General features: G+C 41.6%; 1 protein-coding gene across 1 annotated transcript; it reads right to left on the bottom strand.

Annotated features, from left to right (window-relative positions):
- Window positions 1-250: 250 nt before the first annotated feature.
- On the bottom strand, window positions 251-18,861 carry ATP12A (ATPase H+/K+ transporting non-gastric alpha2 subunit). The gene is made up of 23 exons (XM_074162281.1): window positions 18,777-18,861; window positions 17,866-18,056; window positions 16,321-16,380; window positions 15,247-15,450; window positions 14,687-14,800; window positions 14,395-14,529; window positions 13,728-13,845; window positions 12,793-13,061; window positions 11,743-11,941; window positions 11,270-11,379; window positions 10,400-10,534; window positions 9,928-10,120; window positions 9,255-9,430; window positions 8,091-8,227; window positions 7,222-7,372; window positions 5,056-5,224; window positions 4,218-4,372; window positions 3,482-3,605; window positions 3,021-3,166; window positions 2,264-2,397; window positions 1,209-1,310; window positions 465-556; window positions 251-279 (listed from the first exon to the last, which is right to left on the bottom strand). Exons 1-23 carry the CDS (start codon window positions 18,859-18,861, stop codon window positions 251-253), a joined length of 3,228 nt encoding a protein of 1,075 aa, XP_074018382.1.
- Between the last annotated feature and the right edge of the window lie 6,728 nt (window positions 18,862-25,589).

The raw sequence follows: 25,589 nt of genomic DNA, 5'->3' as shown, positions 1-25,589 counted from the left end.
ATTGTGCTTGTTACAAAAATAGGTAACATTTTAATTTCTAGACAAGCGTCAGTTTTACAGTACAGTGGGAGGTAATTTATCAACCTCGAAAGTCCTTACTTCTTCATGAAATTCATGAAATATCTTCAGCCCTTCATGGGGCGAACCCATGCTTGATATTGCACAGACAGGACATTAAAGCAGCAGAGGCTGTGTCATGTGGGGAAGGAGCTCTCCACAAGAAGGAAGAAGACCAGTGAGAAGGACTGTTTCAATAATACATGTTCTTGTCCCACCAGCCTGCAGTAGGAGAAGGGAGACGGAAGAAAATAGGTTATTTTTTCCTCAGAAAGGAAAAGTAACAGAGGAACAAATGGTCCAATTTTAAGCAGTCCACCTGTCAGTGGCAGCTCAGGTTGGTGTATGAATTAAAGGGTAGGAAATGACACCTTATATTAAAGTATCAAACTAAAAAATCTACTTACTTCCTGGGTATCTCCTGATGAGGAGCTTGCGGACTTCATCATAGACCCATATCAAGATGGCAAATGGTACAGCCACAAACCAGTACTGAAACCTGGGAGTGGGAGAAGAGGTTCTCATTCAGAAGCATCTAACCACTCAGCTGAACTCCTGCGCTGTCTTTGCTATTTGATGTCACCAAAAGAGAATCTGGCCTTTTTGGCTTTTTTTTTTTTTTTTTTTTCCCTAATTTAAGAACTCAAATTGTTAGAAATAAGATGACGTGCGTGTAAGCCTCTCAATCTTAAGTAGTTACTGAATTAACTTATTCCAGATACTATTCAGAAGGAACTGTTGCCTGGTGGTATTACAGTCTCCAAAGATGGCAGAAAAATGGAATATTTCTGACAGTGATATATTTAAAATAACAGTTGCTTGCATAAAATTAAGTAAAATGCTATCTAATATCACCAAAATATTTGGGATAAAATGCTAAAATGTTTGTTGTACATAAGTAGGTTTCTGGATTCTCAGTAGTAAATCTAGTAGAAAAAGTAGTGCTTTTTTTTTTTTGTGGAAACTACGGAAATAATGCCCTTTTTGGTCAAGAAACTGTCCACCTTGTTTTTCACAATGAATATTCTTAACTGTTTGTCCTTGCATTGTGCTGCATGGGCGTCCTGCTCCTATTTGTCTGTTTCTGGCAGAATGGGAAGTCCGTGGCTGTTCGTACGAGGAGGGCGAGGGACACTAGCACCAAAACTCACCTCAGCGGTGTGAAGTTCAGGGCTGTAACATGTCCAAGACCATAGGTCAGAATGAGAGCGATTCCTATCTGGGAAAATATACCCACCCAGACGACTTTGTTCCTACAAGAAAACCAAAGAGGAAGTGTTACATGCTTCTGGCCTTGCATAAAAAACCCGAGGCCACAGCGTAACACAGAGGCTGTGCCACTTTCAGAGTGGTTGTGCTCTGGTGGGAAGCTTCAGTCATCTGCTTCAGGTGATGAGCATCGCAGACGCAGAAGCATGAGACAAGTGGAAGACTCCGTAGCGCTGTCTTGCACCTCATATGCCTGTGTCTTTTCCTGTTATCATCCCTGACCTACCTAGATGAAAGCAAGCTTTAGGTAGACATGCAGCGCACGTTACTCGTGTCTTCTAGTTGCACTGTGAATGTGCACGCTGTGACTCACATGTAAATGTGAGAAGGAAATACACATAGGTGTAGGCTCTGTACCCGCAGATAAAGGAAGGAAAACAAATTGCTTTCCTATCAGAAATACTCTGACTAAATGCCAGCTTTTACATACGGCCTCTGACACAATAGATACTTTTAAGTCCCTAGCCTCCATGGGATTAAGGGGTGCAGAGTGTTTGGCAGAGGGCAGCCAGTGCTATCTTAGGGACCTTGACCAGCTGGTATCTCTTCAGAGGTTAAAGTTACCTCGGAGAAGTCCAAATGTGCTATCTATTGATAACTGTGTAAAGAACTTGAGAAAATAATCTGAAAAGGAAACTCCCTTTTTTTGGAGCAAACATTTTAATGAATGGGGAGTTAGTTTTAAGCTGATGCGTTTTCACATTAACCAGTACAGTGTCTTTCTTTAAAGAAAAGCCCTATCATGAAATAGGAAAGGGGGTGGCGGGAGGTGTAATAAAATGTTTGTCTGAGATGTGCATTTGCTGGAAGTCCGAGTTGGCCTTTGTTCAGTGCCTGAGTGTGACTAGGCTAAATCAGTGAGCCTGACCTTCTTCTAAAATCAGCAGAAGGCTGACTTATTCTCCTATGTGTCGGGTAAAGAATCTGCAAAACTTACCTGAAAAGACCCTGCTGGAAAATGGAATTTCTCCGCGTTTTCCTGATGATCAAATCAGCAACTTGCTGAATTGTGATGCTGACAAAAAAGGCGGTATAACCAGTCCACTGTAGGTACGTCCTCTGGTATTTAGTCTGCAAAGCAATGGAAAAAATCAAATAGTGCTATATTAAGGACTCATATCTTGTACAAGTGACTGCAAACATTGACGGTAGGATTTCAGTTAGTAAGGTGTAAATGCAGAGTTATTCTAGATTTAGATACGTAATGATCAGATTTTGGCCAGTTGTTCTAGTCCGCTAGTTACTGTGGATGAATCATGAGGCTGAAGCACAAGCTTGGTGTAAGAAGGTATTTATATTGATTTATTAACGGCTTTTGTGTCTTGTGATTTCTGCAGAATGAGTGAGGGGGAGTGAAGAGCGAAAGGGGGAGGGAGAGTCTGCAAAGTACTTCACAGTAGTGCAGTTCAGAAGCAGGGCTGAGAGATTAGGATGGGTCTGTACATAAAGTCCGGAGGCTTTGAATTGGAAGGCGGCAAATTGTAGAAGAATGAATGAAAGAATGGAGTCGGAATGAAAGACCTTAGGAGGCAGGAAGCTCTAAAGAATCTATCCTGAAGGATTGTTAGATGAAAATTAATTATTTTTGCATTTAAATCTCTCTCTCTTTCCCTAATCCTTTATTTTGGAGGAGAGTATAGACTTTTTAAGAAGCTGTTGGGTGAGAGTGCAAGGAGGTTTCAGTGCTTCTTTACCCATTCCTGTCCATACGAATCCTCAAAGTCATTAATGGCGTTGTTTTCCCACTTGACTCGCACGCCAAGCAGCGTGGAAGGGAAGAAACCTTGTTCAGCATACACGGTAAAATAGGTTACAAAGGCTCCCACAGCCTGCATGACACCTGCAAAATAAGAGGCAGAAATGAGGGAGAAGCAAAATTTAGGAGCACTGGGGAATGTGCTGGGTATCAGTGTTGATCTATCTCCTATGGCATGAAACTTGCCATGAGTCTGAAGGTAGTTTCAGAGCTCTTAGTGCTCTAAGGTTCTTGACATCTGTAAACAAAAACCTGTTGTATTGTTGAACAGAAGGGAGTCAGTATGTTTGCTGAGGAAGGAGTTGAGTTTCAGCTTCCCCTTTTCTAAAAAATGAATCAACTTGACTCTGTCTTGGTTTTTTGGTGCAAAACAGTGGTTCGGAGAACAGGCCAACCTACCGATCTGCAGATAGGAGTATACCGCGAGCTGCTCGTTCACCAGCCTGTCTTTTATTTTGTTACGAGGCCTCCTGTTCATAATATCGCTCTCAGCTTTTTCGTAGGCCAATGCAACCGAGGGGATCTACAACAGAAATAAACCGTCAGAGTCTTGGCGGCAGCATTTTTCTGCTTCTCAGATGCTTATCAGAAGAGTTTCAGTTCTCAAGTGGTTCTGTTGACATACCCTGCCTTTTCAGGGTACGCAGAGCAAATGAAAGAAGGATCCGTGTAGCGTTCTCTTGACACGTATAAAGGACTTGAGGGAAGTCTGAAACTGTTTCCCAGGTCTGATGATCATATGACAATACAAAAGGCTAGAGGATACCGAGAACATTAAAGAGTCTTCCCCTTGGACTAGGCTCTGATGAAATGTCTGGTATTCATGCCCTGTAGTCACTGCAACAATCTGTGTGATCTTTTGATTGAAACACACCTTTATTTTGCACACTGCTGAGTTTTGCTTTTCAGCACGGATCAGAAGACTTTTCTTTCTGCTCCCCCTCTGCAGGTTCTTTTTCTACTCTTCTTTCTCTATACCTGGATGCTTTTAATCTACCCCTCTACTCTTACACTAGCTTGTTATTCAGCTTCAGTTTAAGGCAACTAAATCTTCCAGTGCTTTGCATATCCCACCCAGCCCCTCTCACTTGTCATGATGCTTCAGCAGAAAATAACTTAAAAGACCCCAACTTACAATGTCTGTGCCCAGGTCAATGAATAGGATGGTGATAGTGCCAATGGGCATTGGAATGCTGGCAATAATGTAGATGAGAAAAGGACAGAGCTCAGCAATATTCTTAGTCAGGGTGTAGGCAATTGTTTTCTTTAGGTTGTCAAAGATCAGGCGGCCTGAAGGAAAAGAAAAAACTTCTGTAAAAGCTAGTTGTCAACAGCATTTTCCAGAAAAAAGTTCACTTTTTAACTAAATGAAGTTGAAAACATTTACTGCTTAAATCTACTTTCCTTATATGTTTCTTCATGCATTTTGAGTTTATTTTTTTAAAATGCTAACCTTCCTTACCCTAGAGCCATCTGAAAATTCAAGGGAATATAAAAATTGTCTAAAGATTGAAGAAAAAAGTCCAGTTCCACAATACGCTGTAGTTTTAATGGAAACCAAAAGCTCTTTACAGTGAAAGAGTGGAACGTGTGTTACTGTCCTAGGTGGAGCACAGTGATGGTGATGTGTGAGCAAGTAATAAAGTGAAAATGTAGAGAAAACAATTTATATCTTTGTGAGGCTCAGAGCTGCATAGGAACAAGATGGGAAGTGCTTTTGTCTAAACCTTGAACAAGCAGTGATAGCAAACCAATGCTGTGTGTGAGAGAGGGGGGCGATTTCCTTATTGTCTGTCATGTGTCTATATATGGAATGAATTCCCAGTTTTTCCAAATACCAAAATCACATTTCCAAATTCAGAAAGAAAAAAGGGGAGGGCGAGTGCAGGAGTTAAGGATCAGGAGGACCCGCCAGTGCTGTGTGGCTGTCGGAAGCTTTCAGGTAAGAAAGTGGATAGCAGTGTTGTTTTTACCTTCTTCCACTCCTGTGACAATAGAAGCAAAGTTATCATCCAGCAGTACCATATCAGCTGCATTTTTAGCTGCGTCAGAACCAGCAATACCCATAGCAATTCCAATATCTGCTTTTTTAAGAGCGGGGGAGTCATTGACTCCATCTCCAGTCACGGCAACAACTGCTCCCTGGAACACACAAAAGGATCCAGATGTGGGTTTTTGAGGAGATGGTGCTGTCTTCCCCTAAGGACTGTCTGCTCTCAGCACACTCCCTGTCTTTAAATCTCCAGAAGAAAGATGCTGATAGGAAGTTCTGAATCCTCTTTGTACCCGCATAAAACATGGCCTGTGATCAGAAAGACTCTAGGTAGGATTAATGCAGCAGCCTCGGACTTGTGTGTGATAGATGTCTGTATCTGAGTTTGTCATCTAGACTCCCTTCACAGTAGAGAGAAAACAGGAAATGCAAGGATATGATTTACTACATCCTGAAGAGTAGAGATCTAAATTAGATGCGCTTAAAATGCAATTAATCTGATCGTTTCTTTCTGTGGAATATAAGGGGGCTTAAAAATTCAGACATCTGTCCATAATATATATGATCTATCCCCATCTGAGCAGACCTAGGCTCATCTCTGGGAGATTCACTTGACACAACATGTTCTATCTTTGTCCTTTGTTTTGTGAAGTGCTTATAGAATCAGCCAGTTTTTATCTTAATTGTAAATTATGTAACTGTTCAGTTAGACCCCATTCTCATCCTGTCCCAACAACTTCTGGTCATTGCCAGTCTATGATAGAACTGCGCTAGTAATCGAAAGGGTGGAAAACTCCCGATTATTCAACTCGGCTTCTTTGTTATCCTCCAATGAAACCATCTACTGCAGCTAAAGGTCCTGTTCTAGTTGATGCGAAAGTTCATGGTTTGATAGCAATACAGAGTGTTCCGAGTGGGAAAAAGCCTGACAAACTGATTAATACGAATACTGAATGTCCTGTCCCTGTGAGGATTTAGCACAATGTCACTACCTATAAATAATGCCATGTACAGAAGGGCTTATAAGCTCTAAGTACTAAACATAGCATGTAGACTGGCTGGCTGGAGTTGGGGGGGGAGAGGGGGGGATGGATGTTCCCTTTCATCCTTGGAAGAGCCAGGAGCGTGGGTGTCTAAGCAGTGCAGAACACGTTTACCCCCTGTCTGCCAAAGGCCGTGCAAAAAGAAAAAGAGATGAAATTGAAAAAATTTGTCCTTTTTTTTTTTTTTAACTCTCCTGAAAGCAGTTCAGGCTTAAACCCAAAGAGCTGATAATGCTGATTGGAAAGCTTAGCTCTGGCATAATCACAAAAATAAAATTAATGTCTTGTGCCGCATCTCCTTCTCTGCAAAGTTCAGGTACAGCAGTAGTGTGGCTTCCAGATCACAGCATTTACTTGGAAGATGTCATATCTGAGGGGACAGTCTTTTGATGACAATTTGCATCTTTTTCAGAGCTCTGTACATGTAATTTTTTTTCCCTTCTGCCTCTGTGCTGGCTGCGCTCCATGCTCCTTTACACGATGTTACTGGCCGTGGATGGGACGGACTCTCTTTAAATCCTGTTTTCTGTGGGTTGTTTTATAGTCTTTGAAAGTAACAAAGATAGGGCCTGGTCCTACATAAATCATGCTGTGACATTTTGCAGGATTCATACCTTAACTTCACTTCTAAACGTTCCTGTGGGCGGGAAGTACGTAGGTCTAAGTGGCCACAAGAGGTAAGATGAGAGGATGTGGTAACATGTTGCTTTTAACTGGCTTTAAAGAATTTCTGAGAGAAGGCTCCTTCCCAAACAGTGTAGTCTCTGCCCAAGAAGCCTTATGTGCAGCACAGCAGCAGCTTCTCAGAATTCTATGCAAAAGACAGACCTCAGTACAGCTCCCAGCCAGTAAAACTTATGAAAAGCTCATTTTGTCACTAGGAGTTCAGAATCTGTGACAGGAATTTGAGTAGCTTGGATTCTGTCCAGACGGTGTTTGTGGCAATCAGTTAGATAATGTTCTTGCACAGTGAAAAGAATATAAACGCAGCTTAGCGAGCACTGGAAATCGGCTCCCACCCTCTCACCTCGGGGATGGTGTCTGCGGAAAGCTACGGCCTTGTGAATACCCGATAGCCCTATCTGTGGATAACTCTTACTCACCTGCCTTTGGCAGCCTTCAACTATAATCAGTTTCTGTTGGGGTGATGTCCGAGCAAAGACTATCTCCGAGTGGTTACGCAAGATTTCATCCAGCTCCTGCAAGCTCATTTCCTTCAGCTCCATCCCATTAATTACTGCTGCTGTAGCTTCGCTGTAAGAGCCAGGGGAAAGCTGGGTAAATTTTCAAATCAAAAGGCTTAGATAAAAATAGCGCCCTCACAGAATGGATGAGGCTTGATAGTAAGGAAGGCAGCAAATTGAGTTAATTTCAGAAGCATTAGTTGTTAATCAGCAGGTGTTGAATGAAAGCCACTGTAGAAATTCAGAGTGAATTACAGTTACCTAGTTACAGAGGGGAGTAATTGAAGCTTCCTCCCGAGCAGACATAACAGCAGAAAATGCATTTTAAAGAGGGCTTTGAGTGGGAGGGTGGGACGGTGGAGGAGGAAGACATCTTTTCTGTAAAGAGCTTTTCTCTTTCTCTTACGATGTTAGTTTTTTGACATTTAATGGGTGAAAGAGAAATTTGGACTGATAGTCCTTAAGGCGTATGATTCTGCATTTTGCTTTTCACACGTGTGTGTTTTGTCAAATAGGCAGCGACAGCGAAGTCCAACGTGATCTGCAAAGTACAATTTGCTAGTGTTTTTTCAAGGGCCAGTGAAGATGAGAGCCACTGACATAGACACATAGTCATTTAGGTAGAGATGGCACGTTGCGTAGACATAATGGCTGGGTATGTATGAAGAAACAGAAAAGCAAAAAGCAGCTGTGATGCAGAAATAGGCTATAAAAGCGTTGTGGGGGGAGAAGGCATGGCTTTCAGCAAACGAGCCCGTAGGTATCCCCCGTGCTCTGTTTGCTCTTACCATCTATTGACTTGCTCAACAGGAATGTTGAGGCGCTTGGCAATATCTTCCACTGTCTCGCTGGTGGCTGAAATGATGCCTACACTCTTGGCAATGGCCTTGGCGGTAATTGGATGGTCGCCAGTGACCATGATAACCTGAGGAAGGGACAAGCATTCAGCGTGAGTGACAAATGTATATGCAGTGGCTGGAGTCAGATAAGGTGAAATATCTATTGTCGTAGACCAGGAAGCAGTTTAGAATCTGAATTTGGAAAGCTGTGCTGTGTACATAGAAATGACAGATTATGACTATTACTTAATTAGCTCTGTATTGACATCTGGCCTCTACTTCTTGTTAATTGGCGCTATTTTATCAGGGCTGTAAAGGAAGAACTTGTCACAGGCGGCAAGGTTAGAATAATGCAGAATAAAGAAGCCTTTATGTAGGAATTTAAATTAGGTATACTCAGAGGTGGGAGTTCATTAGAATATTGCATCTTAAAACGGGTCCTTGTGACTAAAGTGTCCTGACAGATAAGACATATTTTTTTCTTGTTTTTCTTGAAGAAAAGTTTCCAGTTGCCAGGTCTGTCTTCAGACTACAGAAAATTTCATCAGGGCTGGGACCTGGGATTCATCTCATCTGAGATGAGTAATTCCAAATACTCATTTCCCTTTCTTTAGCTAGATTGCCTCTCTGCCTAGAGCTGAAGGTTTACTTGTGGGTCCTCGGGAGTGAAATTAGGAGAATTATTGCTTCAGATTCAATTTGAAGAGTTTTGAAATTAGTGATTCCTATTCATAAAAGTTCAGAGCAAGCGTAGCCCTGTGTTCTAATGCCTTCTCAAGGATCGTTTCTGTTAACTTACGCTGTTTAAGAGCAAGTTATTCTAGCTGGCCTGGCTTCTGTATTCTAGAAATTGATCAGATGAGACGGTATCTGAGCTTTTCCCCATTTGGATTTCCAGTTCAGGGGTTCTATGCACTTCCTATAGTCTGATTCCTACCTAAATTGAACTATTTTGCCACTTGGGGCCTCCAAGTAGAATATTAACGAATGTTTAGATTTTTGGTAGTTGTTTTTAGAAAGATACTTAATGACAATGTGGTGGAAGATCTTAAAAGTTGTGTTATCATTAGCCTTTCTGTAGAATCACTGTATTTTTCATTGTAAAATTCCTACCTTGATCCCGGCACTGCGGCATTTTGAGACAGCATCTGGCACTGTGGAACGAGGTGGGTCAATCATAGATAAGAGCCCAACGAAGCACAGGTTGGAGGTTGGGAAGTTCATGGAATCTGTGTCAAATGTGTAGGTGTCTGGAAACTCATTTTCAGGCAGGTACAAATGACAGAAACCTGAAAAGAAACTTAAGTTGATGTGACGTATGGGAAATAGCGGGAGAAAGAGCAGAGCTTGCCATATAGCATGAGGCTCTTGTCCGTAGAACTCCAGTGCATTTAAGCATTAGGTTTTCATGGAGGATTTTTTAACCTACCATTGTAACCTTCACATCAAACCTGATACCGAGTCAGTGTTTCACGTGGCAAAGCTAGTGATAACTGCCAGCTAGACAAAACACTGCAAAGTGTTTTCCTTTGTTGGATTAATTATGGGGGTTTTTGGCTGTGCAGTGTGGCAGATCACCATCAGCACAGAGCAGGAAGGGCATCCCTGCCCCAGAGACCTTACAGCACGTCAGTGTGGTTTTAACACTCCGCTTAGGATGCTGTACGCTTTCCTTTTTTCCCCTCTACTGCAAAGAGGAATGAAGTCCAGACACACTGGATCATACCAAGATTTAAGATCCCATTTTACACCACAGTTCTTTGGTAGTCCCTCTGGTTGGACTCACCCAGCACTCTCTCTCCCATGCCCCCCAGCTCCATGTATGCTGTTTGGAAAGCTTCTGCCTTTTCACTGTCCAGTGGTTCTTCTTTGCCATTGATCATGATGGTGCTACATCTCTCTAAAATCCTTTCGGGGGCACCTTTCATCACCAGCAGGCGGCGTTTGTCGTTGGGATCGTCAGTCTCATGGATGGAAAGCTGTGTGCCACAAATATGAAATGATTTGAAAGAGCATACGTGATCTGCATTTGTTTCTAGTTTTGGTCACTTTGCATGGAAGTAATGTTTCTTGTTTTCCATGAGGTTATCGTACATTCCACCAAATGGAATGAGCTACGCTTATTATAGCTTAGATTTTCTCGTCTTAATGAACTACCCCACTAAGACTTTCAGGTTACAAATAGCTGCCTTAGACCCAGTGGTAGAAACAGTTTAAGTTTGAAACAGTCTGGGATAATTTCCAGAAATGAAACACACCTGGAATTTATTGGTAGAGTTGAATGGAATTTCAGCCAGTTTCTTGTTCTGCACTCTAATATTCATGACGTCACCCAAAATGACTTCCGCAAATTTCAGCAGAGCTGTTTCAGAGGCATCACCTGCCACGACTCTCTGTATGCATAAAAGAAGAAACGGTTTATAGCACATACATATCTGCATTTCCATCAGGAGAGCTTCCGTGCTTCTGTAACATGTACGCTTAACCAGCAGTGAATTATGTTGCTGTATTCAAGGTTGTCCTGGAAAATTATTTCAGTAGAAATTCAGGACATCTGTTTTACACCTGATGCTATAACTAAGCTACAGCATAGAGATGAAATTAACACTTTATTCTGGGAAATTGGAAGATTTGTTGTCACTTTCTGGTTTGTGTGGAGGCTTTGTAATGCAATTTCGGGTAGCAGCAGGGGCGTACGGGTGAGCTACCTGATGCACAAAATCAACTGACTTTGAGGAAGGCCTTGATAGAGTAAACAGTAGAAATCATGGATTTGTTCTGGTGTTCTAGTCACCAGAATTTGCCCCCTTCAGCAGTCATGTGTAAAGACAAATAATTAAGGCATGTTTACCTTTTCTGTCTTGCTATATTACATTAATAGTGAAATAATTTACTAATGTAAAGATTCTTGCTACCTGAATTGTCTTTTTCCTTATAGGGACAGTTGCTCTTGGCTTTGTGGGTTTTTTTCCCCTGTCTTTTTTGCCCGTGTATACCAGTAACACTATAAATAGTAACTTAGAAGATTGGCATGGTAAAATGGAGGGGATTCCTAAAGCTAAACAGAACAACTCGCATGTATTGTTCTTACAGAGGAAGATAGTAAGCTGATGTGAAGTAGGAAATACCTTCATTATTGGGACGTTCTCCTGTCCCGGTCTGAATTCCGCCCGGTTGCAGAGAGTTACAATTTTTGATAACGCTGTCCACGATGGAGAACTTTGATCGAAAGGCTGGGCTGAGAGGAAGCAAAATAAATATTGCATCCCTTAGCATGTTGCGTGATGGAAGCAGAAGCTTAAGTTTGAAACAACAGGGTTGACTTATTTGCAGAAGAAAATTGCTGTTTTGAGAGGTTCTGTTACAGGAAAACAGTTTGATACAAACTGTTATATCCATCAGTTAGTAGTTCTGGCAGAATTGCCTAGATGATATTTCTCTGTTTATTTCCCTGCTAAGTGTACTGTCAGCAAAGGGATCTGGATTAGAACCTCCTCCAGACATTCCCATAGACATCAGTTTGGCAGCCAGTAGGTGTGAAACACCACAGGTTGGATCCCAAGTAGTTGCCCCTTCCCACATCCCCCACTGCCCTATTTACTTGTTTGATCTTCACTGGTGTCGGCGGAGTAGATCTGATTATCAAACCAGAGGTGAGCAACAGTCATCCTGTTCTGGGTGAGGGTCCCTGTCTTGTCGGAACAGATGATGGAGGTGGAACCGAGTGTTTCTACAGCTTCCAAGTTCTTCACCAAACAGTTCTTCTTCGCCATGCGCTTGGCTGTCAGAGACAGACTCACCTGGCAGAAGAAAAGGAGTTCGGCTCACTGTTAGTGAGGTACAGCTACAGAATGATGCAGTGAGGTTATATACTTCTGCTAGGGTTTTATATTGTTTTTTTTTATTTTAGGAAGAGAACATTTTTTTTTAAATTTATCTTTTGATTGAGTGCATTTTTTAGCACTTAGTAAGCATTATTAAGGTCAGAGGTTTGGCCGGAACTAGCAAAAGTACATTTGCTGCTGAGAGGAACCTGCTTGCCTGCTGATAGAAATAAGAATGTCATATCAGTTAAGAGGCTGGTTTGGATGGCAGAACCTACAATGCAGGGGGGTGTGTGTGTGTGTGCGCGCTTCTAATCACCAACTTAATGAATCCTGAAATGATTCTCTTCATTATTGCAGTACTGCTGGTTGTTCGCTGTTGATGTACTTTAGGGCTAACAGTGCTTAGCAGATGTACTGCTTCTCAGCCAGGGATTTTAGCGATGCTTTATATGTGTTAGTAAGTGGAATTCTCATGCAACTTTTAGGGTACAATATCCTCGTTTCCAAATAGGAACAGGTTGTGAAGAAATGAGTCACATCATTCTGCTGGTTAGCAATTGAGGGAGAACAGTACTTGAAGAACCTTATTTCAAACTGGATTGTTGTGCTGAAGCTTTTAATGGCTTAGTTAAGCCAGAATTCCCAAATGAAATGTTTGTCCTTTCAGTTTCATGGAATAAAACACTCCTATTTCCAACTCAACCAGGTCACTTAAAGGATAATCTGTTATTCACTGTTGCACTACAATGAACTTCACAAGTGATGAATTATGGTAATAACTGAAGAACTACAGTGGCAACCAGTAAATTCATACATAGACTTACCGTTACTGTGGCTAGCAGTCCCTCTGGCACATTTGCCACAATGATGCCAATGAGAAAGATGAGGGAGTCTAGAATCATGTATCGCAGAGAAATAGATATAATGAAGAAGAGAACACCGACAGAAATGGCCACTCCTGCCACCAGGTAGACAAAATGTTCTATCTCTATAGCGATGGGTGTTTTCTCATTCCCTACTCCCGATGCCAGCGAGGCAATCCGCCCGATGATAGTGCGATCCCCAGTGTTGATTACAATGCCGGTGGCAGTGCCTGCAAAGAAACAAAAGACTGTCAGCTTCAGGAGAGACTAATCCTGTCTTCTGTAACCCGTACTGGTTGATGAAGACCCTTCTCAGCCTTAATGTGACTTGAAACTTCACCCCAGAATTACAGTCTTCCCCTTAGAATATCTCTGCCATTAAAGAGATAGAAAGACATAAGCTGTTTTCATTAATTGGGGTCTTTTTGGATTGCACTGCAGTAGGAACGAAAAGTTATCCTGGGCACTGTACAGTCTCGTAGCAGGTATTTTATTAGGTATGACACACATACCTTTTTGGCCCTGAGAATAAGAACTGCACCTTTATGTGTGCAAATCCCTTACACGGAAGCTTCCACAAGTGCTTAGAAGCATCTGCAGCTCGACATTCTTAAAGATAGTGATGGAAAGACCACAAGGAAACTGCAATTAATTGCTTGTTGCACCTCTAACCAGGCTAAGTATTAAAACAAATGTCTCACTGGTTGGTACTAAGAGGTATGACCATCCCAGTGCTTAAGGCTTTATTTTGGTGTGCTTGGGACAATAGTTTCTTGTGAGCAACTAAACCTTTCTGGAATTCTTGGAAGCAGAATTGTTTAAAATGAGTTAGCAGTGTTACGCAGCACCCTGTACGGGTGCCGTTTCTGGAGGCCCTTCTCTGTCTCTGTACGCACCTTCCACACAAGTGGTGGAGTAGAACGCGATGTTCTTCGTTTCCAATGGGTTGTCGTGGGTGAAATCACAGGAACGAGCCTGTGGTTCCGATTCCCCTGTGAGTGAAGAATTGTCCACCTTTAATGAAACGGAGACATGCCCATATTAAAGTTAGTAATATGCAGTTACATCTAGCCCAGAAGGCAAGGCGGCAGCATGTTGAATCATTGGTGACAGGGCCATAATCTCGCAGCGCCTTTTCTCTGAGAGATTGGCCGTTGGCACTGAGAGAATGTATTTCTGTGGGGATTCAGCTCAGTCAATGTTATGTGTCTGTCAGTGGGATTTTCAGTAGCAGCCTGAAAGAAAGCATGGTTTGAAGATCTGCCCTCAGGTGTGTGGAAACTCTTAATACTGTATTGGTATTTCTGCCTCTGTCCTGGCAAAGAGCATTGCTAGAACGTGGTGTGGAGCTAATGGCCTCTTCTGATGTTCAGGGAGTGGAGATGTTAGTGTTAGATGAGCTGAGCGTCACACTATAGCTTCTGCACTCTGTGAGTTAGTTAGATTTATGTCTAATTAAAGCTCTAATAACTCTTATTGGGTGCACAGAAATTCTTTATATGTAATAGAAGTCTCTAAACCGTGTTTTTCCTCTTTCTCCATGCTCTACAAAGTGCTGTTTACCTTACAACCCTGACTAGAGATCAGACGAATGTCTGCTGGGATCCTGTCTCCACCCTTTATTTCCACGATGTCTCCAACCACCAGCTGGTCTGCTGGCAGTTCCTTCTTTTGTGCATCTCTGATGACAAGAGCTTGCTGAAAGACAGAAATGTTACAAAAATCAGTATTGTGCCATCCTCTAAACCTCCTACCAAGAGGTAAATTCAAGTTGAGCTCATTGTGCTTTTGTCATTTCGAGGTGCATTACTAGAATGAACTTTTATCTCAAATGAAAGGCATTGGTTATTCTCACCTGTGGAATCATTTTACTGAAGCTGGCCATGATGTTTGTGCTTTTAGCTTCTTGATAGTAAGCGAAGATACCAGTGAGGATGACAACCAGTGCCAGGACAATACCAAGGTAGAGCTAATCAATAAAAGACATAATTTGGTTAATTTAAGACAAGTGTTCAGCAATTCCTCTGCTAGAATAAATCATAGTTCCTGTGTTGTTTTAGGAGACTCTTAAAAGGTTCAAAGACCTGATCAAAGACTTCAGTTTAAGATAAGTGCTTTCAGGTTTTGCCCTGCTAATGATCGAGTAGTCTCCTTTGTGGACTTCAGTATTGCTGTTACGAGTACTTAGTTATTACTCTTACGGGTAGGGGTTATAAAACCTTTGGACAGGTGCTCTCAGGCAGAAGTGGTTTGTCAGTTATTTGACCGTTTATCAGAAATGTTTGGTAGTAGAGGGAAAGTCCTGAAAGAATAAAAGGCCTCCTTGTAGTTACTGAATAACTGTGAAGTAATATGTAAATTACTTAGATTGTCAGAAGGGTCAAATACTCACTTTGTGGTTATTCAAATACTTACATTGTCAAAGGCTGATTCAGTTCCCTGGGCAAGCTGAATGCCAAATGAAATCCAGGAGAAGGTGGCTCCTATCCATAAGAGGATGGAGAACCCTCCCACCAGCTGCTTGAGGAACTTAACAATTTCAGGAGTGGCTTTGGGAGGAGTGAGTGAGTTGGGACCATCCCGAGCCAAAATCTCTGCAGCTCTTGCACTAAAGAGACCCTGCAAAAGTAAATGACATTTTAAACGAAGTCACAGAAAACAGATTTTCTTCTCTCAACTCAGAACAAAATTTGCGTGCTGTTTTTTTCCTTAAACATTGTTTGTGTCACAGATGAACTGCAGTAACCTGCATCTTTGTTTTCCAGACTTTGGGATTTCAGAGTGGCTACTATTAGTTACTTGCTATGAAGAAACAGTTATTTCTTTACTGGAGCATTGAATTAGGGTCTGTGTCCATTAGGAGTTTTCACTCTGTCGATTATCTGTCAAGTATACCTGGACTAAGCGTTTGGAAAGCTGGAGAAAAACAGACAACAGTTCTTTTGCTGCTCTTTCTGCATTTCCACCAAGACATTTGTCATTTATGGGTTCCTTGAAATTCTTGTCTGTACTGTGGCCATGTTGGAGCACTTTCAAAGGGGCTCAGGTGCATAGTTTTTCAAATCTAGAGTTTCCTTCAAGATAAATTCATTTCCAGTGCACTTTGTTGCTATAGGTTGTTACAGACACTGCCAGTGAAAAAAGAATTGTAGTGAAATTGAAATATCAGATAAAAACTTGAGAAAAGCTGAGTTCCTGGTGCCAACTTCAAGGTCATGCTTTATATGGGGATTTTTATTTCAAAAAAGTAGGTCAGACTTGAGAGAAACTCCAGTTTAAATCCAGGGCAGGGCTGCACTTTGACTTGCTGATTTAGGTTTTATGGGGAGTTAGCACATCATACTCATGCGTGGATGCATCCACACATACATCTGTGTGCGAGTGGCGATTTTAATGTTTTCCTGCTACTTTTAGGAAGCTTTGGGTAAGCCAGAGGCAAAGTAAGGCAACTGATGCAAGCAGTTTCTTAATGAAGCCCTATGGACTTACGTTGTTGATGTTTGTACCGTACTTTTCCTCCAGTTCTGAAGCGCTGAGTTTGTGGTCATCCTGGATTCCAAAAGAAAGAGAAGATGATAGTGAGCAGAATGTCAGACTGTTGAAAATTTTATTTCAGGATCTGGAGAACGTTCAGACTGCCTGGATCTGGGACCGTGGATCCAGTTGCTAGTATGACATCCCATTTTCATGAATAGACAATATGCAATTTGCATATTAATAAGCAAAATATCTTCCACTGGAAGATGATATTTTCTTTTGATTTTTAGAGTACTTTTGTAAATTGTTCCCTCCTCCAGCAAATCTGTCACAAGAACAAAATGGTGTTTTCATGTTAATATTGCTTGCCACAAATACCTTTGCTTCTTTTAAATAAATAGCTCCTCTTTACATGCTACAAGACCCAGTACCGTAGGCAATATATTGATGGAAGAAAAGGTGTGGTGTCAGAATATGTGACAACAATCTGCACTTAATTGACAAAGGTAGGGTATGTGTAATTATTCGCCGCAGTCTTGTAGAAAGAAGCAGCGGGTTCTAACCACAGTTAAAAAGGGTGTGGGAGAGGGAAATCTCAAGTCTCTTCTCCTTTCCCTGCAGTGACACCTCTGTGGTATCATTGACCTAATTATATCTTGTGCTGAACTGAGATTTAGAAGCCAAGAATTTGAGAGATCTCACAATTGTTTTCACAGAATGATTCATTGGTACTTGGGTGAGTCAATTAGCTTGTCTGGGCTTTGGTTTCTCTTTAGAAACAAGAGAGTGATGTTACATCCCCTGGTGGCAAAGATAAGATACATTAAGAATTATTTAGCTAGTACTGGGTAGATCTTGGAAACATGGTGGTTGAACTGGTGGCTCATTTTGGGGTTTCCTTACCTGTGAAATACCACCTAGCCCATAAATAGCCTCTCCTATGTGTTGCTCTCAAAGCAATTCAGAAAAGAGGGCAGCGTAATTACCTTCATTTTTCAGATTGGGAAACTGAAAGGTATAGAGAGGAAGCAACTTTTCCAAGATCAGCAGGAGGTCAGTGACAAGCCAGAAGTAAAATACAGGTATGTTGAGCTTAGTGCGCTGTCCTTGAGGTACAGGGCAGTTAGTTTGGGGGAAAAAAACGTGCTTAAAGCTGAGGCATGCCTTTAGATCTGCTGGAAATCTCTGGAGCAAAATGTAACGCTGCTGCTTTTCCCTCTGTTTCCTGACTTGACTGCAAGTGGCAGTTCACAGGAAATACTGATTACAGTTACTCCATCTGGGGAATAACTCCTCTTTGGGGAGATAATGTTTTGTACCATTGGTGGCTTAATTAAGCCAGAATCGTTCTTTCATTATAGGTGTTAATCCTGCATGACTGTTTCCTGGCACGCTTCAGAAGCATGAGGAAGTGAATCCATCCCTGTGTTAGGGTTTGCAGTGGAGGGTGTCTGCTGTTCAAATGACAGTGCCCTGGCATTTCACTCCCCATCACCGGATTTCAGACCGTGGGTAGAGGCTGCTGGGTGTAATGGGAAACGGCTTAGAAACACTCACCAGCTCCAGTTCTTTCTTAAGTTCTTCTGTCTTCTTTTTTTTCTTGTTGCCTTTCAAGTCTTTGTGCTTCTCTTCATCTCCTATTTCTGTTCTTTCTATATCTTTTGACCCATGGAGCTCAACTGAGTAAACATCAGACTTTTTCTGTAAAAGAAAGAAGGTTTTGGCATTGTTGTGAACATGTGCTGGGACTCGAAGGAAGCAGTAAAAATTACCCCAAACAAGTCAAACTGACAAATCTACTTTTTTTTTTTTTTTTTTTTAAAAACAAATTGCTACTGTCTCTTTCTCCTGGCAACTTAGAGTGCTAGTTCCAGTTTATCCTGAGATCTCTCCAGACTGTGTTACCGCAGTCATGGTCAGATCTTCAGCAGATGTAAGTTACAGTGATTCCTTTGGAGATGGGCAACACTTTTAGTGGTTTATGGTCTAACACAAAGTGTAGGAAGGCTGCCCCAGGATCTCAGCATTGCTAGTGAAAACCATTAAGTCATTTATCAGCTCCAGGGAAGAGATTGATGGAAAAGCAGAAGATTTTTTAAGGGAAAGGAGAGAGGAAAAAATATTCACTGAGAATTTCCCTGTTCCTGGAGCTTTTTAGATACATGACTTCAAGATTTACTTTTCTTTTTTAATTAAAATTAATATTTGCACATTTACAGTCTACCACGTAGTGAGAAATGGAGATAATAAAACAAGTCTGTTTATGTTCACCTGGAGCTCAGAACTGACAGGGTGTTAGCAAACTACTACTGGGTACAGGAAACTGTTAACTTAGTGAAGCTGCCAAGCCTCTGGAAATGTGGGTTTTATTATTGATTATTATTGATAACTTGGGAGGGGCTGCTGTTTCCTAACTTATAGGTTAATACCGTAGTCTGAAGGGCAAACTTCCTGTGTTGCTAATTTACCGGCTTCTGTAATCATAACGTTCCAGATCCTAATTATCTTGTAAACTACATGCCGTGCCTTGGCAGAGCTATTGGTTGACCCCATTTCCGAAGCTTCCGTACAGATTAACCATCAGAGCTTCATGAGAGTCATACTGGATCTTATCTGATGCTGTGCTTCGCTAGTGGGGCAGATGAGCTCATAGGCTGCTGCTGCCCTCTGTCTAATGAGGATGTGCATACTCTGCAGGGCATTTGTCAGTGTTTGGACTCCTGCAGAGGTAATATTTCAGATGAGTTGAGAGTAGGTATCTTAATTACATACAGACTAAACCAGAGAGCTCAAGTAATGGAAACAAGGGGAAAAAAAAGGGATTGCAACATCTTATTACTTAATAGTATTCTGAAATCAGAAGTGGTGTCTTATCCTCGGGTGCCCTTTAATTAGAGGAATATTGAAATATTGACACTGTATCTTGAGGAAGGGAAAAGCTAAAAGCTGGTGAGTAGTTTGCGGAGTTAAATGTCTGAATTTCTTTTCCTAAAGCACTTGAATTTGCTTGGTGATACATATCCTGGATAAAGGACACATCTGTTACAAGAAGTTCTATTTTTTGTAGCTTGCCAAAGATTCGCAGTCTGCTTTATCTATTGGGATTCTTCCTTCACCTTCCTCCTCCTCCTCTTTTTAACTATCTTACCCAAAAATCTGTTAAGCTTTTCAAATCCCCATAAAGCAAAGACACCAGGAGAGAAAACAGCTATCACATTATCTTAGCAGATGGAGGAAAAGAATAAAGAAAATAAATGAAGTTAGTAAAATCTATTAATCACTTCTATGCGTGATCTATGTTTAACCTCTAACCTGCAAATTTTCATAAAATCTCAGATTTTGGCATTTGCAAAAGGGTAGCGTTCGTGAAACTGTTGATTATGAAACTAGCCAGTCCTAGAATTCTTCCCTATCCGATCTGATCCCTTTACTTTTTAGGATTAGATGGTGCATACTCATCTACAGTGAAAATATTAGTCATTACACAGGATGCCCAACAGTGTACTATTTTTTACTTAACTCGTATTTATAATATACACATGTATGTTAAAACTTAAATTAATGCTTGTTCTTAAGAAGAAACACATATGCAGTAGCAGCAGGTCCATGAAGAGTGTACTCACCTTTACCATCGTGGTGAGTTTATTCCTTTCCTGATGGAACGAAACAGCAAAGCCAAAATCTCTGGATGAAAAGCAAAAGCCCAACTGAAGAATGAAGTGGCTCGGAGAAGTTTTGGCTGTCGAAGTGCAAGAGCTCACAGAGGTTGTAGTTCCCTCTCGGCTGGCAAGCAGATGTTAGCTGGAATCCTGCTTGCACTTTGGCATCCTTCAGGCGGGACGAGTTCGTTGTCCAAAGCCTGTGGAGAAAGAGCACTGTTTGCTAGTGCTTTATAAATCAGCATCTTGTGCTGCCACTCCACCCCTCTCCTTCCAGGTCCAGCCCATCTTCTGTTACACCTGGAGTAGGTGGAAAAATACCACAGTAATGGGCATGTGGGTTTCAGGTCAGATAGTTTCTAATTATTCCTTTGTAGTGTTTGCTCACAACTAGGGAACAGGTGTATTATTCATCTTGCTAGAAGCAAAGAGTTTCCTTCAGAGACTTTCCAGCACCGGACTCCCCTTATGATTTCCAGCTCTCGTGGCAACGTACAGTGGGGTAGAGGAAGTCTCTGCACATTTTGTCTCGCCTGTTTACGTGGTGGTGTTTGCCAGCCTAGGGTCCCTAAAAGTCAGGTCCCTGCTTTGTTTGGGGACTTAGTGGAGTGGTGCTTCTTCAAGCCTCTGAACTTGGACTTCAGTTTTAATTCTTGCACTGCATTTGTTGTGCTTTTAACCTTCGTTCTTAGCTGAAAAAAGCACTTCCCAGTGCATATTCAGCGAGAGCAGTTACCTGAACAGCTTATTTAAATTGTTTGTCTTGCACCAGTTGCCAGCTTTCATACAGGAGTGGTAATGAGATTTATAACACTGATACCTGGCATATCTCATCACTTAGAAGTAAAGTAAACTTTTTCACCTCTAACTGACGAAAAGCTAAGTCAGATGTGGTGATTTTCTGTGAGGTTATTTGGGGGAAGACTGTCTTCCATCTGTCTGACAGAACTGCTCTCGCCGAACAACGTAGCATTTCAGCAGTTGGTCTTTTACATTATATAATTCATGAGCTTCAAATTGCATCACTTGGAGATGCTGCGAGGTACCGCACTCGCTAACAGGTGACTCAAATTGTGGTGAGATACAACATGTCAACAGAGATAACTGATGTTGACCGTTCCAAGCTATATGTATAAGCTGTTAGTATAGAGAAGACTAGCAAGAAACATCCTGTACTACTTCAACAGGAGCATGAATAAATTCATGTTCAAATCACAGCCAGGTTTCCAGTGATCGGAGTATCGTACCTCCTTAAACGACACTTATATTAAAAAGCGAAGCTATTTCTGCTTCTCAGTGTATGTGCGTTGGGCTTTTTCCATGGCATTCTTTAATCTTAGAGTGTTACGCAAGGTACAGAAGTGTATCTGGAAAGGTTTCACAGTCACTTTCTGCTGTTTGGTGTATTGAAAACTGGATTGTGTCATGGGGTTTGGATATAAACCTTTTCGTGTGTTTATAAGTATTGAGATTTTACAATATGTGCCATATGCAAGAGCAATAATGCATTGATTGAATATATTGATTCAGTGAATCTGCTTGCGTCATGTGTTACCCTCTACGGAGATTGTCCTCTCTATTGCTGGAAAAGACACTATAGCACGATGATCAAGAGGTACAGTGAGTGTATCTGATATCAAACTAGACTGGAAGGGGGGGAATATGTGAAAGGAAACACGGACTTTGCTTCCAGGAACGCAGTTGCGTTGTTCATCAGATCTGTTGGTAAAGTCAGTGGGCTGGAAAATGTGAAGACAAGGCTGGCATACTTTATCCTGTCCATTTACAATTTTTAACTGGGAACTGAGATTTCTAATCCAGTGGCGAGGAATAGCTGGTACATGAAAAATAAGAATGTGTATCATTATATCCTGCTGCTCACAGATTTGTAAAAACAACTCCCCTGTACTTTTTAGTAATGGTTTGTGATTAAGAATGTTATCTGGGTCATTTGGGCAGTTTTTGCATTTGTCTTCTGTAAATCGTGACTGCTTTTGCCTGGGGACAAACGTTAGAAATGCAAATTAGAAAAGCATTTGGCAACAAAATACCCCATGCACCCTGGTCTACATGCAGTATTTATACTGACGCATCTGCTTTCTTAAGGGTGTGTTTTGTAGGAAATTAAATGAACTGGGAAAGCCCTATAGAGAGTACCATAGCTTAATATTTACTAAGTATTGAGCCGGGTTTGCTGCTGACAAATGATCAATGAAAGGATTGTTTTCCTGTGAATTAGGAAGTAAAGATGAGAAGCACTGTAAAAAGACAAATCTCTTGTTCCTCCGTGAACCAACATACTGTGGTCCGACAGCGTAATATCCCACTTCTGGCAGGAATTATCCGTGTTAAAAGTAGTCACTTGCCACTGATCTTCTGGCCACAGAAATAAAACCCTCATGAGAACCTGGGCTAAGGGCTTGTACACAACTGAATCCTGCCAGTGAAGCACTTGTGCCTTGGTTTGGCAAGACGTGGCATGTGTAGAGAGGAATAGACTTGGTCCGTGCCAGAGAGCTGTAATCATCACGTGTGTTTCTAGTGTGTCTCAACATTCATAGCTGAGCCCTGTATTTAGAAGGTAAAATGAATGAGTATTGTTCTGATTTCTAAATATCGGTCTGGAAAAATAATGCGTTCCTTCTGAATCGTGATGTTTCTCGCACTTCTTCAGCAGAATGAAGACATATTTTGATTCTGTGTCTGCATGCAAGTTCTATAAAAAGGCAACCAGGAGAATGCTTTGCTGTTATTTAACACAAAGTTAAGCTTAACTTGTAGTGCCTGAAGACTGCAGGTTGCTGATAGCTGTGCTCAGACTCTCAAATCCGGTCAGGTTGTGAAGTAAAGGTGTAAAATAAGGGCTTTTGGTGTAAGGAGAATGTAATGCCTTTGCCTGTGATTTGCCTGTTGAACTTTGCTGTTATTTATATGCCTCCTGTCTTGTATGAAGTGGGGCTGGCATTAGGAAAAATGGCAGCGTGCAGCTTTAGAAGTACCTGAAGACGCAGGAGTGGGTGGTAGATCTTAAATTTAAATTTGCTTTTCCAAGGCGTGGTGCAGGCTGGCTGTCTTTCCTCGGGCAGAGCCAGCAGAGGGAGCACAGCAGCCTCTCTGCTTAGTCCTTTCCTTGTTCGTTCATCGCTTTGACGGCAGCAAAAATAAGATTTCAGAGAACAGAGCGTGTGATTGTCTCAGTGTCCTATGTCCAGTGAGAGAGAAGTGTTTTGTTTTGAGGCCAAGTGTAAAACAAAACCTGAACTTCAAGTGGTAGTTTTGTGGTGCAGAAATTCTTTCAGTGGTGGGATGGAACTGCAGGTGGGCCAGGAACAGGCTGTACATGAGCTGTATGATTTCCTTGTCCTTTAAGTAGGACAGGACAGGCAGGCAGCTATCTCCAGTACCAGCACCCTGTGAGTGAAGGCGAGTAGAAGGGGCTTGAGAATGTATTCTGGGTCCATCCATTAGGCGGGAAGTTTTGAAAATTCCTTGTTTCCTTCCTCAGGGGAGAGGCAAAACTCCCCTCTCAGCAGGGAGAAGAGTTAGTGCTAAATCTTACTTTTTTTTTTTTTTCTTCTTAATTTAACCCAAAGATGTTAAACAGTATTTTACAGGTCACAAGTGATGAACCAAGTACTTGTATAGAGCTGTCAGGAGCCAGACTAAAACGAAAGCTTAGGTGGTATTTTGACACTGGTAATTTAGGCATTGGTTGTAAACCACTCCTTGTCTGAGCGCCTACAGCGTTCACCTTACCGTGATTGGGGAATTGCACACTCTGTTTTACGTAGTACTGTACCGAGTTCATGGAAAGCTCTATTTCTGTGCTTTTTTTCTGATTTTCCTTTCTTGTTAACCAAAGGTGAGGAGGAATAGGCTGAATTCCTGACTTTTAACATGTCGTTTTAAAAGGTGAACTATAGTGTGCCTCACTAGAAGTACCACGCTGACTTGATATCCCCAGGGACTTGGCACCATCACCACAGCTGTAGTCTCTTTCAGGGAAGGTTTTATCTTGATTTTACAAAAGGATTTGGTCTATCCTCACCCTTTTGAAGCTACTATACCACTGAGGTGAGTTTTGTGTATCGCTAAAGAGATAACACAGATGAAGTGTATCATTTCATATATATATATTTTTCAATATATCATTTATTTCTTCCCATCACCTGAAGAAGAGCTAGTTAGGTGTGGAGGAAGTGACTGGTCTTTCCATCTCTAATCCTTGTTTACAGAGTTTCTACTTACATTTCTACAACAATAAGGTCATTTGTATTCTATCACTTCTGATGTAGAGAAGTGCTTATTCAGAACATTTGCTCATGGGTCATCAAGAAACTGTGACTCTCTCTAATGTATCTAAAGTAATATTGGGTTACTTGAAATAGTGAGGTACAGAGGTGTGTCTATTAGGGCATGCTATCAACTGCTGAGCTGTCTGCCTTCCACCCAGAGAAAGTTCAAAAAGATAAGAAGTAAAACCTGCTCATTTCTCAGAAAAGGGGTGGGTGGGGGGATATTAGAAGCAATCTTCTGTTGATATTTTCAGTCTCTGAGGGATACAGTACCTTGGACTTTCCCATTCTTCTTGATAATTTATCTTCCTGCTTCCTAGTGCTATGAATATGACTGAATTCATCTTGAATGTGGTATAACCACCACATTCAAGTAAGGAAAAATTGATGATGTTCTCTGCAACTCCCTGGTGCTGGGCAAAGGTACAGTCCGGGGACTGAAAGTTGGTGTGGAAACACAGTATAACTTTCTTCTTTAAACGTGGTGATATTTCCAGTGTTTCATTTGCAATCGTAAATGATTTATAGGAATTTGTAAATTCTAGTCTTTTCTTTCAAGCAGCTGCTGTCTTGATGCTTTCATCATCCTCAGGCAAAACAATACATTTTTCCTTTTAAAATGTTATCTGATGTGCTGGTTAACGCGCCAAACCAGTGCAGCTAGAATTTGCAGAGCCAACCTGTAGTTTGCAGTCTGAATCCGCTCCTCTGGAACAACATACCCGACCTCATTCCTGACAGACTCCTGGCAGGAGTCAGAGCTAACCCTTCGGGATGAAAAAGGGATGGTTAAAAGAGGGATGTGAGTACGGGCCTAGGTGTAGCCAAAGCTGGACACATGAGAAGAGAAAATGGGTAGTGATGGAGAGGTATGTTTACCCCAAAGCACCTCTGCAAATGTAGGTGAGGAGCTTTGGGGTAGACTTGCTTGTAAAACACATGGTATGTGTGCTATATGTTTTAAGTAACGCTGTCTAAAACCAGCAGAAGGTTTCTGTACACAGCCTCGGGAAGGGTGTTGTCCACTATTTGTCAAAAGTCACTGTGAATGGGCAAGAATTATTTCCTAACTTCATTCGGGAACAAAGTAAGCGTTATTTGGCAAAGATGCTCTTCTCCTTAGAAAATTTTGGTCCTGTGGCTTTTGGGTTTTTTTTTGATGGTGAAAAGCAGGTCATTGCACTAATGTGACTGCACAAGCAATTGACAACTGATAGAGCGGGAGTAGATGTTGACTAGCAAGACAATTTTCATTGGAAGATGACAGAGGTGGCACAGCAGATGTTTACTGTCTGGGTGACCTCTATTGGAAAGTGATTAAAAATGA

Source organism: Numenius arquata, chromosome 22, assembly GCF_964106895.1.
Source record: "Numenius arquata chromosome 22, bNumArq3.hap1.1, whole genome shotgun sequence".
NCBI lineage: Eukaryota > Metazoa > Chordata > Aves > Charadriiformes > Scolopacidae > Numenius > Numenius arquata.
The sequence above is the reverse complement of the archived record's forward strand: the minus strand, read 5'-3'. Positions and strand labels throughout refer to the sequence as shown.